General features: G+C 33.6%; 2 protein-coding genes across 51 annotated transcripts in view; one reads left to right on the top strand and one right to left on the bottom strand.

Moving 5' to 3' along the window:
• Positions 1-16,510, top strand: part of LOC127833244 (putative transporter SVOPL) — a 77,504-nt gene that overhangs the window by 31,045 nt on the left and 29,949 nt on the right. The window lies entirely within an intron of this gene.
• Positions 2,451-13,730, bottom strand: LOC127833232 (uncharacterized). The gene is made up of 3 exons (XM_052358404.1): positions 13,481-13,730; positions 5,853-7,579; positions 2,451-5,581 (listed from the first exon to the last, which is right to left on the bottom strand). Exons 2-3 carry the CDS (start codon positions 7,561-7,563, stop codon positions 5,400-5,402), a joined length of 1,893 nt encoding a protein of 630 aa, XP_052214364.1. The 5' UTR covers positions 7,564-7,579; positions 13,481-13,730; the 3' UTR covers positions 2,451-5,399.

Genomic DNA, 16,510 nt, shown 5'->3' on the forward strand with positions numbered 1-16,510 from the left:
GTGCTCTATTTAAAGAAGAATTTGTTGTGTGTAAACATGATGGTTTTCTAATGAGCAAATCTTCCACTTTGAAAAAGTTTTTTAATGAGCAAACTTCCACTTTGAAACCAATAGGTCACCTTTGTGTTATATTTTTAACTTGAAAGTCAAAGTCTACATTAAATCCTTTTCAATAAAGCCAGTCAGGCATTCAGGAATTTTATTTTGCAACACGTCAGAAAGTTTGATTAGAAAAACGGCCTATTTCAAAATATCATGTTATCATTCTTGTTTGAAATCAGCAACTAGTAAACAAAAATTATTTACCAGTAACTTTATCAAGTCAACTTATGATGTCATTTGAAGATTTCTGAAAATGGGATTCCACATAATGAGTATTACATGTTTATACTTGCACATTGCATGTAATAAAATCTTTCACTACTCATTTGTAAAAATAATTAATGATTATTTAAAATACCAAAGCATTGATGCATAGGTCTACAATAGAATACATATACCAATTTTTGAGTGCTTGTGATTTTGTAAATGTAAAAAGTAAGAAAAAAGTAAATTGTACATGCATAAATAATCTGAATTATACATTTCAGTCAACTATCAAAAATATTTACCTTGAAACAAAAGAAAGAATGCTTATGTCATCTACACTGTTTATGCTCCCCTTCGAAGAAAAAGGGGTATAGTGTTTTTTCTGGATGTCGGTCCTTTGGTCTGCCTGTCGGTAGACTAGCCTGAATGTCGGTAGACCAATTTCTGTTCAATAACTCGTCAAGCAATTGATCGATTGCCTTGATACTTCACATGTGCATTGGCCTTGGACAGTAGATAACCCCTATTGAAATTGGGCTCACAAAGTCAAAGGTAAGGTCACTGGCACAATAAGTGGGAAAAGTATTTCTGATCAATAACTCTTCAATGAATCGACCAATTGGCTTGATACTTCCCATGGGCACTGGCCTTTGAATGTAGATGACCTCTATCGAAATTGGGGTCACTAGGTCAAAAGTCAAGGTTACTGTCACAATAAGTGTAAAACTTGTTTCCGATCAATAACTCATCAATAAATTGACTAATTGGCTTTATACTTCACATGCACATTGGCCTTGTTCAGTAGATGACCCTCAAAGTTTAACTCAACTAAGGTTATAGTTGAGCAGTTCAGTTATAACTTTTTAAGACTTGTACCCAGTTTAGTATAACTTTAATTTTGAAGAGCAAAATTGAGTTTGATAGTCTGTTAATAAACCCTGATTACCATTTGTAATGGGAGCTATATAGGAGTCACTTTGTTGGTCGGTCTGTCTGTCCCAAAAAAAAATTCATCACATCTTCACCAAACTTGGTCAGAAGTTGAATCTTGATAATGTCTAGGTCAAGTTTCAATATGGGTCATGCCGGGTCAAAATTAGGTCACAGGGTCACTTAGTGCGTTTTAAACCGAAAGTATGTCCGCGCCATAATTATGTCATTTATCGTTAGATTTTAAAATGACTTGGTACAGTTTTTCACCATCATGGGTTGGTGTGTCATGCGTAAAAAGTACGTTGATATCCCCATGGTCAAGATCAAACTTGGAGTTAACAGGTAAAAATGCCCATTAATGAGCTTGTACAGGCCATAACTTTGTCATTTATTGTGATATTTTAAAGTCATTTGGCACATTTGTTCATCATCATTGGAATAGTGTGTCATGCAAAAGAATTACATCAATATCTTCAAGGTCAATGTCAAACTTGGAGTTCAAAGGTCAAAAATGGCCATAAATGAGCTTGTCCAGGCCATAACTATGTCATTCATAATGATATTTTAAAATCATTTGGCACATTTGTTCACCATCATTGGATGGTGTGTCATGCGAAAGAATTACGTCGATATATGCAACGTCAAGGTCTCACTTTGAGTTCAAAGATCAAAAATGGCCATAAATGATCTTGTCTGGGCCATAACTATGTCATTCATTGTGAGATTTTAAAATTACTCTGTACATTTCACAATCATTAGAGGATGTGTCATGCAAAAGAATTATGTCAATATCTCCAAGGTCAAGGTCACACTTGGAGTTCAAAAGCCAAAAATGGCTATAAATGAGCTTGTCAGGGCCATAACACTGTCATTCATTTTGAGATTTTAAAATGACTGTACATTAATTTTGTTCACAGTCATTGGACGGCTTGTCGTGTAAAAGAATTCAAGAGTTTAACTGGCAAAATGGCCATAAAAGATAATGGCATAATAATTCTTAAAATTCGCCATATTAAATTAGCTTCTCTTGTTTTGTGAAGACAGCATGCAAAATATGTCAATGCAGCATGTGGGGGTATATGTCATGTCGGTGACAAAGCTTTAGTTTAAAGTATTTGTAGTTGCGCTCTCAGAGCTTTTTTGCCACTGCATGAAGCCAAGAATTTGAGATATGACAGTAGTATTTCTTGCACTACAATTCGATATGATTACAATGCCACTGTTGTTTATTTTCCAGAAGAAGCAAATACACTAAAAGACATAAACAATTATTGAATAACTATTACAGTCATATATTATCGTTTTGTGTCATGAATTGTGTACACAATAACATAAACATTGTGAACTGAAACTTTTAAATATAAGTTCAGTTCAGTGTTAAAATATCATCATCATTGTCCTCACATTAACATAACAAGTTTAAAAGGCAAATTCTGTACACAGTGTGTCATGTTTATAAGAAAATACATAAACAAATACAACACATATTTTGATAATATTGCATTAAGTGAATATGGAATAAGACATCAAACTTGAACATCATGTTGGGGATTTTTCGGAAAACAAAACTGTTCATTTTATGTTTTGAAGGTATTTTTGTAATATTTTGTCAATACTTTTCGTATCACAAGCACTTTAAAATGTCTTTTCATTTATTATGGTGATTGTATTTGGTATCATTTTAACTGTATTATTAAATAACATGCATGCTGTTACATTTTGTTGTGAATTAAAATAATCCAATCAAGTGTCCTTTTTTGTATTAAAATCAATTTAAATGATGCAATCATATTATACTAGTGTCTATTTTACTCATAATTGGTTAACATTAGTAAATACAACTGGTAAAACTGCACATAATACTTTGTTGCAAACACAGTTGATTCCAAGGTTATTGTCTGATTCCAGTTTTACATAATAGTGTTAAATATAGATTTAAATAAAAACAAGATTGGTCCAATGAAGAAAGGTTGGAATAGTGTCATTGCTTATTTGTGCTTATGTTTTGCTGCACTCAAAGTTTTTTGGCGTAGCTTTATACGCCAGCTTTTCACCTGCACCTGACCTTTGTAAGTGTCCAATCAATTTGAATATAAAATTTCCTGCCAGTAGGCCTGAATCTTTTTGCAGTAGAAAACATGCTTTCTACAAACAGTTTTCACATTTACATTAATATGTTATTCAATCAACTTTCTATTTTTGGGAAGTATATGGTATGAAAAGTGATACTGCAGTTAGTTTAGCAAAGATGTTAACTGGGTATTCAGCATGAAACAATTGTATCTCTAATAATAAGGCTTGAGAGATAGAGCAGTTTCACACTCAACTCTCGCCATTAATACAGTTTGTGCATGCCCCTTTATATTTAGAAGATAGTCAGCGACAGAGCGTTTGTACTTAAAGGCTGTTTTCTCATATTTGGTAATTACTACAATATTGCAGTATGTGCACTCATAAATTTTATATCAAATAAGTATTGTTGTTCAATAACCTGATACACGCTTTGAAAATATTTAAAATTGTTTTCGAAATTGACCGTTAAACAAGTAAATGTTTCAAGCTTTAAACAAGCCGTCGTTACAGCAGTGGAAACATAATCTCACTTTAATGCATTGCATTCCAACCCGCAAGGTATCAAGGTCAATTCGCGGTCAGTTACAGAAATCGTTATATAAACGCTATCGGGTGAACTAAAAGGAAAGATATTAAATGAAGATATTTGTAGATATTATTATGGTATTTCAATCATAGATTCTTCATGTGTTTTCAACAATTGCATGATTAAAGTACCAGTTTTGATTAATTTTATTATAAATATTCAACCATATAGACCAATTTATTAATCATGAGCGTGATGATTCACAATACTATAATAATAATGGAATCAAATAACAATGTCCGACAAACCACACAAACAGGTCTGTTCGAAGAACGCGCATATAAATATGTTATATATGTACGACTGATTCGTGTGTTGCCGGCTGACCTATGTGCTTTCATTTATTTTCATTCTTCTTATGTTTTTCTATTCTGTAAATATAGATATCTGATCAATAATATCTAATGAAGAAAAATAAGCCACAATATCTGGCACAAAATCCCGTAATTGATTTGCGTGTAATGCAGCTAAGAACTGCGCAGAAAAAAGGCATTTTTGATCTCATAGATACAACTTTTGATCATTCATCAACATCGACCACAATCAACGCCGTACATCTTTTTGTCCCCTACCGGGTTCACCGGAAGAGACTTATGGTTTGCGCATTGTGCGTCTGTCAGACTGTCTGTAACACTTTTCTGGATCCAGCGATAACTTAAAAAGTTCTTCATATTTTTTCATGAAACTTGAAACACGGATAGATGGCAATATGGACATTATGCACATCATTTCATTTTGTTCCTATGTATACGTCAAAAAAAAAATCTGACAATGGTGGAGCCGGTAGGGGACATATATTGCTTGGCCATATTCTTGCTTAAAGATATTTCTTGTTTGTTTGTATCATGAAAGTCCAATGCCTGTTTCCAGTTCAGTCTACAACTAACTCAGATAACCTTACTTTCTGACGGGCTGCAGCACACTGTAAGGGAAATCTTGAAGAAATGCACATGTTTGTTGTGAAACAACTGCTTTTTAAAATGATCAACCAGTCAGTGCTCTTTAAGTATCAAAGGTCTATTAGAAGTTAAAAAGTTATGTTATATAAAACTATGGCCTGTTCCTCCAAAATTGTCTTAACATCTGAATTAAACATAAAGGACCAGGCCTAACCAGCTTGTGCAAGAAGGTCATGTAAACTTGTCATGCAGAAACCATTTGAGGCGCGCTCTGATAAACATGGCTTAATGCAATAGCATTGAGTGGCGCTCAGATTAGCCTGTGCAACACACACAGGCTAATGTAGAATAACTATTTATGCTTTTAAGGAATCTTTCTTTTTAAGTAAATCTCATCTAAATGAAAATCCTGTCTCTGCAAAAAGTGTTGTCCCTGAATAGCCTGTGCTAACTACACAGGCTTATCTGGGAAGTCACTTTACACACAATGTGTAAAGTGTGTGTAACACAGTCATGTGTTAACCCCATTTTCATAGAGTTTTGCTCAATTAAATGTTGTTTAAAGTAGACTTTTATTGTTAACACATCACTCGTGCACTTCAAAAGTTTCCAAGGCATATGGTCCTCACCACACTGCAATCCCACTGAGTGACAAACAGCTTCTTGTTACTTAGATCATAGACAATCTTCTGGGGGCAGAGACAGTCTTTAAGCTTCAAATCGCCAACATGGCTTCCCGCGGCATTGGAGAGGTCCACTAGGTGTATTCCGCTTGTCCAGTCTGAAATTGAGTTCTTTTTTGGAGTATTTATGCAATTTAGACTGCCATTGAACAGAGCAGAATTTGACTACCAGTACATCGTCAATCTTGACTGTACACACATATTCAAATGATGATGTGAAGAGGAAGTGATCATACAATAATAAGTATGTGAACATATAACAATCTAATGTAATACATGACAGTCGTTTTGAACAAAATCACATTTTTATACAATATTTATGTGACAGGGTCACAGGCTATCATGGAACATTGTGTATCTTATTTATACCTGCAACAAGCAGCTTGTTATTGCCGGCGTATGTAAGTCCGTGTGGTGCATCAACTGCGTACTGGAACACTTTCGTGCCTTTGTCATCAATTCCTATGATACTTTTCTTACTTGGATCTGAAATGTAGATAACACCAGTCTCTGGATTTATTGCTATGTAGGTGGCTCGATCGAACAACTCTTTGCCTTCAATGGTATAAAGGAGTTTTCCGTACAGGTTCATAATTAAAACCTGATGGGGAAGTTGTGTAGCAATGTAGATCTTCTCATTGAAGTAAGCAATTCCACAGCACTTAGCATGAGTTTGAATGATTTGCTCATCAAAAACCATTTGCTTTTTTCCAGTATTCTTCTCAAACTGAATCTTTAGTATTCTGACTTTCTTTGCCATTGGAAAATTTACAAGAATTGTGCTGTCATCAATTTTTGCCAAATCTCTTGGTATTTCTTCACACCTGATTTCACACTCCAGATTTCCACAGGTGGCAAACAGTTTTAGTGTGGAGTTCTGATAATCTGCCATAACAAGATAAGCATTGTTTTCTATTGCAGATAAACCAGTTATGGCTGAAACATGTTTATCTTCTTCTGTCCGTACCTTCATGCAACACTGAGTCAGTGTGGGAATACTTTGGTATTGATCTCTTTCATTTTGACTCATCATTGACTCGTAGTTTTCAGAGAACATTCTTTGCAAGTGAGACACATCAAGGTTTGAGCTTTGTTTTCGGATTCTAGGTATTGTTTGTTGGCTTCTATTTTGTCCAGTTTCGGTTATTTCTTCTTTCCTGGTTGTCTCGTCTTGAACTGGTCTTTTGTCTTCGGTTGTTTCAAGGTCCGTACAGCAGATCGGTAATGGCATTGAATCATGATCATTGTGACTTTGGCTGTTTTGCAAGTGATACTTCATAATTTCTTCGTAGTCTTTTCTAACTTTTTCAACACTTTGAGCAAGTTTCTGAAAAGTGCCATCCACATAATGCTGTGCTTCAAATTTGTGTTCCTCTTGCAAGCAATGTGTGTATGGATTAACAATACAAGTTTTGAGTTGTTCAGCAGACTTTTTCAAATGTCCTTTGGCCTTAAGCAATGCTTTTACTACATCTAACTTTGGCTGATCCTCTTTCAGCTCATGGGCTATCTCCAGACCTTGAATTCCTTCACCGAGTTGTTGCTGCAACATTTTTAAAGTCTTGGCATTTTTTGTTATAATGTCCTTCTCTTTTAGGATTTTGCTGTCAATTTTCTGCTCTAGCTCACCAACCAGTTGTTTTAAATGGTTCATTGATTCCTGCAGTGTCATTTCCCAAGTCTTAAATTGATTTTCAAGCGCTTTGTACCCATTTGTGGCAGCTTTGGCCTGTGTTTTAAGAATATCTTGCTGTTTGAAGCACGTTCTAATTACCTCTGGCTTTTCCTTCAAAAGGTCTCCAACATTGATTTCACAATTGCATTGACTGTGCATGGTTGCTTTGCAGTTTTCACAGCACAGCACACCATGTTTCATACAGTAAATGCCTTGATCGAGGACATGAACACAGTTGTGTGGATTTTCAGGTTTTTGCATGATCTCTATAAGCTTGTGACTTTGGTTGCAAGAAAACATGTTGTGTGCATCCAAATGTGATTGGCAGAAGTACTGTTTATCATTCATGCAGCCCACAAGTGCTGCTTGATGGCAAACAGAGCAACCAAGGGTGTTGGAGGCCATCTTGCTTGTGATTAAGCTGTAAGGAAAAAAGTAGGTTCTAGAATTTTGATAATAATGCAAATAAAGCAACATTTAAAATGGCTTAGCAGATGGGAGGTTGATATGTACAATGTTTTAGAGATATGATCTGCATTTTTATCCCCGTCGAAAAAAAATTCGGAGGGGATATAGTAATTGGTCCTGTCCATCCGTCTTTCCGTCCGAAACTTTGTCGGGAGCATAACTCCAAATCTACTGAAGGGATTTACTTGAAACTTGAAATATAAACAGATGGCAAGTAGTAGAAGTGCAGTGACTAAGAACCATAACTCTATCAACCTTAGTTTTTGAATTATCTCCCCTTTTATATAATTTCGAAGTAAATTTTTGTCCGGAGCATAACTCGAAATCTAATAATAATCTAATAATAATAATAATCTATATAATTTCGAAGTAAATTTTTGTTCGGAGGATAACTTTAATACTACTGAAGGGATTTACTTGAAACTTTAAATATAAACAGATGGCAAGTAGGAGAAGTGCAGTGACCAAGAACCATAACTATTTACCTTAGTTTTTGAATTATCTCCCCTTTTATATAATTTCAAAGTAAATTTTTGTCCGGAGCATAACTCTTATATACTGAAGGGATTTACTTGAAACTTTAAATATAAACAGATGGCAAGTAAGACAAGTGCAGTAACTAAGAGCCATAACTCTATCTACCTTAGTTTTTGAATTATCTCCCTTTATTTATTTTCAAAGTAAAAAAAATTCCGGAGGATAACTCTAAATCTACTGAAGGGATTTACTTGAAACTTGAAATATAAGCAGATGGCACGTAGGAGAAGTGCAGTAAATAAGAACCATAACTCTATCTACTTTAGTTTTTGAATTATCCCCCTTTAGTTAATTTCAAAGTAAATTTGTGTCCGGAGCATAACTCTAAATCTACTCTAAAGATTTACTTGAAACTTGAAATATTAACAGATGGCAAGTAGAAGAAGTGCAATGACTAAGAACCATAACTCTATCTACCTTAGTTTTTGAATTATCTCCCTTAAGTTAATTTCAAAGTAAATTTTTGTCTGGAGCATAACTCTTAATCTATTGAAGGGATTTACTTGAAACTAGAAATCTACAGCATAAATCCAACACTATATAAATAATTGATCCTTGAAATATAAATAGATGACACAGCTGCCATGTTTTACAAATATTATTCTACTCTCTAAAACAAATGTTGTCATACTAGCAAACACATTTCAGTGGGGATTACGCAGTACTGTGACAAACTCTTGTTTTTCTCTGCTTCACATATTTAATTGTTATTGACAGAAATTGATTTTTATGTCCACCACCACTATAGTGGGGGACATATTGTTTTTGCCCTGTCTGTTGGTTTGTTTGTGTGTTTGTTTGCCCCAACTTTAACATTAGCAATAATGTTTGCAATATTGAAGATAGCAACTTGATATTTGGCATGCATGTGTATCGCATGGAGCTGCACATTTTGAGTGGTGAAAGGTGAAGGTCATCCTTCAAGGTCAAAGGTCAAATATATAGCTTCAAAGCGGCTCAAAAGGGGACATAGTGTTTCTGACAAACACATATCTTGTTCTATATTATACCAACAAATTTTGAATGAGACAATTAACGGCAAAGATTACTTAAATAAAACTGTTTAAAAAAGTTACCATGTTTATGATGTTCAAGAATTTCAAATTAGTAAATTAATCATGATTGTTATTATTTTGTTCTAAAATTCTGAAACATTGATGCGAATTTTCAAATTATTTAATGAATAGTGAGTAAATTTTAATAAAAAGGTTGTTATCGGGTAAATTTGATAAAGTTAAAAATGACCCAAACCTATAACAGTTACTGTGATCAGCCTATTAGCAAAACTATACCTTTTTGTACTTTTGAAAAGTCAGGTTAAGGTTTCAGGGCAATTGATGCTTCCATTTTATAATGTCAATCATACCTAACAGTACAAGCTATTCATCAGTTGCGAACAGAATGTGGTTATTTGTTGTAATATTTAAAACAAAAACAAACATTTTTTTTTGTGATGTTGAAACAAGAATGTAGTACAGTAGACTCTCTGTAAACCGGACGGTCTTGGGACCGGCCTGATCGTCCGGTTTTCAGAGAGTTCCAGTTTACCAAGAGTATGCATATTGCCGAAATTTACATGGTATGCATTGTGTACAGAATCACATAAAAATAAAACAAACCATATACATTTACATGTACCATGTGATAACTGTTCGCAGGTACTGATGATGTTAATTGCATTCTTAAAAAATGTGTTTTTAATGGATTAAAAGCAAAAAAAATTCCATACCGACTTGTTTTGATTAATCCCAAAGTGAGCGTGGTGCTTTATACATGTACGTACGTGGCATTTGTCATATAGGCGAGTGAAGACACAAAACAGATTGTTGTAGATACACGATTCATTATTCAATACATACATGTACCACATTTCATAAAACATACACACAAGCAAAAAACAGCGTCATAATTATTTTTGTTAGATATTAATAATCTCAAAACCTACTAATTCTTGAAGTTTACGATTTCACGAAAAAGTCCAATATCACTCTCTGCTTGAAAGCACATTTCTCCTTTACGATCTTATTTTCTGCAATGTTAAGAAGGCAATAAGATCTTTTAAAATACCCGAGATCACAAGAAAGTGATCATCGCAACTGCATGCATTAATTTTTTAATTAAATTGTTTATCATAGGCGATTATAAATAATTAATAAAACGATCGAGTCAATCACTTTTTGGTGGTACCGCACGTCTATTATAGACATTCACAGTTTGTTTTACATTACTTAATCGGACTCCCATAGCGCGGTAACGACTTGACACCTTTATGGTATGTTTAATCCGATTATCGATAATTGCGCGAGCAAAATGTGTGACACCGCACTCGCTGTGCTGACTAGGTATTGTTATTTTCACGCCTCGGGCATCTTGAGAATTTAGACCGTCCCGTATACTCAATGTATTTTAAGTTGAAAATGACCAAATTTACGGAGATACCTGTCCGGTTTCCGGTTTTCAGAGAGTTCGGTTTATTCAACATTTTTTAACAAATAAATAGAAGGAGAAAATACGGGACTGGCCCAACCGTCCGGAATCGGGAGAGTTCCGGTATTCCGAGAGTCCGTTATTGGCAGAGTCTACTGTACCGTAAAAATGCAGTCATAAGAAGAGATTTTTTTTCCTCCAAAAATGGATTAAAATTATAGTCTAGACTTATAAATTATTATTTTTTAATTGAGGTAGATTGATTCCCCGCATCGCGGTAATGATTGTTGTTGTTGTCATGAAAACTTGTTAATTTACATCGCAAAACGTCTTATTTTAACTGACATGAATTAATTTAATAATATTTTTCAACTTCACTGTTGCTTTATTTTGATATTTTAATCCAAAGTTTAATGTCAGCAAGTGTTTTTTTTTACATGAATTGTAAACAAAGAGTCAGTAAACGTCTGCAGAAAAGTTGCACTCTGTGTGAATTGACACTTTGACGTCATCAAAGGATAGCCGCTTCCTGTCTGAAGCCAAAAGGCCACAATTTTTTTTTGCCGACGAAATAGGCTTCCTTTGTCTAGCAATCAACATGCCATTTTGGTTAACCAATTATGTGTTTATCAATGGCCATCGCCCAATTAAATAATAGCACGTGCATAGCTCCGACTTTCGAATCTTTTGCAGAGAACGGAGGTGGACTTTAAAGGTTAATTGAGCAAGTGTTTTACGCAAGTAAATGATCTCCTATTTGCTATAATTACTACCCCGAAGCATTTAAAAGACGAATACATTTATCTATGATTTTCTGAGAAATACTGATTTGTTCCGATTTACAAACTTCCTGTACAGTTCCTTACAACGGCGGACACTTGTGTTTTCAAAATTCCTAAACACTTAAACCGTAACTGTTAGGAATTTTTTATCGCAAGAAATTCCCATGGAATATACTGTCACACAACAAATAAAAACGAGCATTTGTATCTTGTTAAATGTTACCAGACCACATCAAGAGTTGAAATTTTGGCTATTACCATAAGGAACACTGATTTTTATGGGTTAACTTTATTTTACAAAATATTTTACAAAATATTTGTTGATTTTCATTATTTATGTGACTTTAAATCATGTGACCTTTTATTTGTATGCAATTTGAATATTTGAACATATTTGCAGATACTTCAATCAATTTAAATAAACAAGTTGCCTTTTTATGATTTAAAAAACATCATACTTCTTTTGGACACCAATATAATAACTCCGCATATTCTAATCTTTGAGGAAATCTGGACAGGGGGAAATATATATAATTTTTTTTATTAATTCTGAATATCTTTGCTTTAAATATTTTCAAGTATTGAAAGTAAAATATGAGGAAGCCGGTCGTGTACGTAATTCCGGCCTGTACGTAAAAAATCGGCCACCTGTGTTTAATCATTTTCATGATCTAAACACACATATTTTGATTATTTTTAGAACAATCAACTTGAAAACCAATCCTATTCTCAATATTTTGCAAATTAAAGAAGCATATCACTGTAAACGTTTGCATTAAAATGTCTCAAAAATAACATGAAATATTTCTCACCTGGCAAAAGTAACTTTATCATCCATTGCGAAAATTATATTCTTATAAGAAACAAATCTGTTTGATAAAATTATTTTTATTTCTATCTGATAAACTCTAATTAAGGTCTTTTCAATTAATTGTATAAAAACATACATTAAAAACGTAAAAATCAGGATCTAAATATAAACTTTTAACATATAAATTACCTCCCTTGATTAGAATATTAATAGGTTATATGTTGTAAAATTAAGCATAAGCGTTTACTAAAAATCGACAATCAAGTCAACTTTTTAAACAAAATGTTTTTACTTTCTGAGTTAAATGATAAAAAAATTGATAAAAACGATTAAAAATAGTTTGGTTTTTTTATGAATTTGTAGTTCCCCATTAACAGTGCCTGTTTATATTGATTAAAATAGGTAGGGGGAGTATCTGGTATAATAATGTCGCATATATTTTAAATTTCAAGTCAAATTTTTTTTGTGTGTAAACCTTTATTAAAACTCTTAAAATGAGGACATTTGTCTAAAGATATTGCTTTGTAATTGTACGTGCAGATTAAACTGAAAAGTGGCTGATTTTTTAGATACAATTGTCCTATGAAAATTGATAGTTTATATGTCATTAATTTCTTTTCATAAAAGTAACATACACTGATCTAATTCTATTGAAATTTTCATGCTAGGTGCGTTTTGAACCCAGGATTATATATGTGAAGTTTAGTTTCAACCAGTTGCCTGAAACAAAAGATTTTGTTAAAATAGTCCCAAAAGTGGCCTGAATTACATACACGACCAGTAGTGTTTTTATTGCATTAAAACTTAATTTAAAGGTTTGATTAATCTATCTGCTTATCTTTTGACAGTAAGGTGGAAAATATATACATTTGGCTGGCATGGTGAATAATGAATTTGGTTCCTAATTTGGCAAAAAATAATGACACCCGTATGTAGACAATTAACTTATTAGTGGCCTAAAACAATCCAGAAAGAAATTCCAAAAACAAGTACAGCATTGTAAAAAAAAAGGTATTATTTTTATCATGCAAATTATTGTTTATTCATGTTATAATAAAAACAATTTTTGCACGTTCATAATCTTTATAAATTTAAACAATAACTTTTTATTTCTATGCATCATAAATCCAAATCATAGAAATTTGACCAATGTACAATTACCAAACAAAATTATTTTTGTTTAATAAACAGTTATAAATGAAAGTAATATCATTAAATTTGAAGACATAATGCTACATGCTTTATATTATGAATAAATTGTACAACTCTTAAATGCATAAAAGAGGTGTTTACTTACAACTTTAGCTATTATACTCTCTTGCTTTTCTGTCAGCCCTCTATTATCCCCACGCAACTGCCAGTCTGTTTTGCACACTTTTAAACTCCTTAAAATTATCAGGCCGCCTTATAAACACGAGCTTGGCCTTGTTTAGATATTAACCATTATCATTGGAATCCCAACATTGTATTTTTAGATATCTGTGTACACCTCACTTGACTTCAATATTTAGTAAACAAACAACAACACATACATGTATTGGTTACATCCTTATAAGTTGTTGATATTTGCATTACATATGTTGAGTTATTTCATATGAATAATGTCGCAATCAAGTTTAAATGAGGAATAAACAATTATGTATATTTTTGAATGTAGTCTTTTTAATAGAATAACTATATCATTATTGATATACTGTAATTGTATTGTTTTGATTATGAACCTATTAACCTGAACATTATTTCCATCTTATTGTTAGTAATTACAAAACACTAGAATTGACAATTTTGTGACATTGAGAATATGTGGCAAGTAAGTGAATAAGCAAGACTTATATACAACATCACCTTGAAGCAGTTAATATACACATTTTAACCTATATAATGATTTGCCATATCAATTGTAACTGCAAGATGATAACTTGTGATCTCAACTTCAATAGCTGACACTGAAGATTGGCTAGACATGAGCATCCTGAACAGCTCACTGCTGTATCCAGTAACTGGGTCAATCAATAATAAGTTCAAACCTGCATTTTCAGAAAATGATGGAGTTTCCCCCAGCAACCTAAACAAATATTGAAAGTATAATATCTGATGCAAGACTCTCCAGATACATAAGGCCAAAAACAAAAAGTCTGTTTCTGGTCTCTTTGGAAAAAAACAGGGTTGGTAGGTAGGGATTTTTTTTCTGGTACTAGAATGGAAGCCTACTAAAGCTTATAATAAGAAATACATGTATATATTTATCACATGCCACATTTATTGTCCAATCTTCTTGAAATTTGGTCAGAAGATTGGTTTCAATGATATCTTGGATGAGTTTGAAAATGGTTACGTTTGCTTGAAAAACATCACTGCCAAGGGGCGGGGCATTTTTCCTTATATGGCTATTTAGGGCTATAGTAAAATCTTGTTAACACTCTAGAGGCCACATTTATTGTCTGATCTTAATGAAACTTGGTCAGAAGATTCATCCCAATAATATCTTGGATGAGTTTGAAAATGATGCCGGTTGGTTGAAAAATATGGCCGCAAGGGGGCAGCGCATTTTTCATTATATGGCTTTAGTAAAACCTTGTTAACACTTAGAGGTCACTTTTTTTCCGATCATCATGAAACTTGGTCAGAACATTTGTCCCAATGATATCTTGGATGAGTTCGAAAATGGTTTTGGTTGCTTTAAAAACATGGCCACCAGGGGCGGGGCATTTTTCCTTATATGGCTATATATGGCTATATTAAAACCTTGTTAACACTAGAGGCCACATTTATTGTCCAATCTTCATGAAATTTGGTCAGAAGATTGGTCTCAATGATATCTTGGATGAGTATGAAAATAATTATGTTTGCTTGAAAAAAAAGGCTTCCAAGGGGAAGGGCATTTTTCCTTATATGGCTATAGTAAAATCTTGTTAACACTCTAGAGGCCACATTTACCGTCCGATCTTCATGAAACTTGGTCAGAAGATTCATCCTGATAATATCTTGGATGAGTTCAAAAATGATGGCGGTTGGTTAAAAAATGGCTGCCAGGGGGCGGGGCATTTTTCCTTATATGGCTATAGTAAAACCTTGTTAACACTCTAGAGGCCACATTTATTTTCCGATCTTCGTGAAACTTGGTCAGAAGATTTGTCCCAATAATATCTTGTTATCTCAGGTGAGCGACTTCGGGCCTTTCAAACCCTGTTGTTATTGTGTAAAGCAAATGTTTCCTACAATAAACATTAAGAAACTGAAATCAGAACTCTAAGTCCAACATTCTGCCTCAGTGAAATTTATAAGTATGAAATTCCGCCTGAGTCTTATTTCCGCCCGGAATTGCTTATGAGTTCCTCCTGGAAAAAAATCAAAGGACATGGTCTTTTTGAGGTGGAAATCAATTTCCGCCTCTAGTCCGCCCGGAAACAATAGTTTCCGTCCCAATTTCCGCCTCATTTCCGTCCCAATCGGCCCCAAAATTTGATACGGGACGATCGGGGGACCCGAAACGGACCTTTTTTTTTACCTAAGCTTTATATTTGAACATTTACAGGTCTTATGGGAAATGTGTGTGTTTGGGGGGATGCATACTTTTTGAATTTCAAGCAAGGTTGCCAACTAAGTTAATCGTTCATGATGCAATCAATGGTGACACTATGCTCAAAGTTGATTTTGTAAGAGATAGGAATATGACACTGCTGTGATGACTCACTTTCTTTTAAGATAAATCACTCAAGAGATGTATTTACAGGTCTTTGAAACATAACAAACAACTCTTCATTGGCATTATTTTATTTTTGGTGAGTCCGCTCTTTTGAGAACCTTTTGCAAGAATATAGTCATTCACTTTGGAAGTTCCTGCAGGATGCAGAATGACAGCAGAAAGCTCCATGTTGATTGGTTAACAATTTATAGCAAGAATGCACTGGGGCCTGTTGCTAGTAATTCAGGGCATCATTAGAAAGCCTTCTGCAAAGCTTCTTTGTGTGTTATCCACACTTTAAACTACTGGTATTACTCTTTCTCTTGTCACCTTGTGGAGCTTTCAGCTGTCATTCAGCATGTTAGGTCAGGGCTTTTTCTCATCATTTTGACTGCAACCTGTACCTCTATACTTTGGAATTTTAGATTGAATGTTCATAAAATTTCAAAAGAAATTCATGGTTTGATTTATATATTTGGAACTATATTTTACATAAGACATTTAATTCCAAACATAAACTGTAAAGAAAATTAATATCTTTATTTTTATACTGTCTACCTGTCGATTGTTACAAACCATCTAAAGATTTAACAATCTATTGGGAGTTTTTGGACATAATTTGGTTTAAAAATACTTTTGTTG

The sequence above is a fragment of the Dreissena polymorpha genome, chromosome 1 (assembly GCF_020536995.1).
Source record: "Dreissena polymorpha isolate Duluth1 chromosome 1, UMN_Dpol_1.0, whole genome shotgun sequence".
In the NCBI taxonomy this organism is placed as follows: Eukaryota; Metazoa; Mollusca; class Bivalvia; order Myida; family Dreissenidae; genus Dreissena; species Dreissena polymorpha.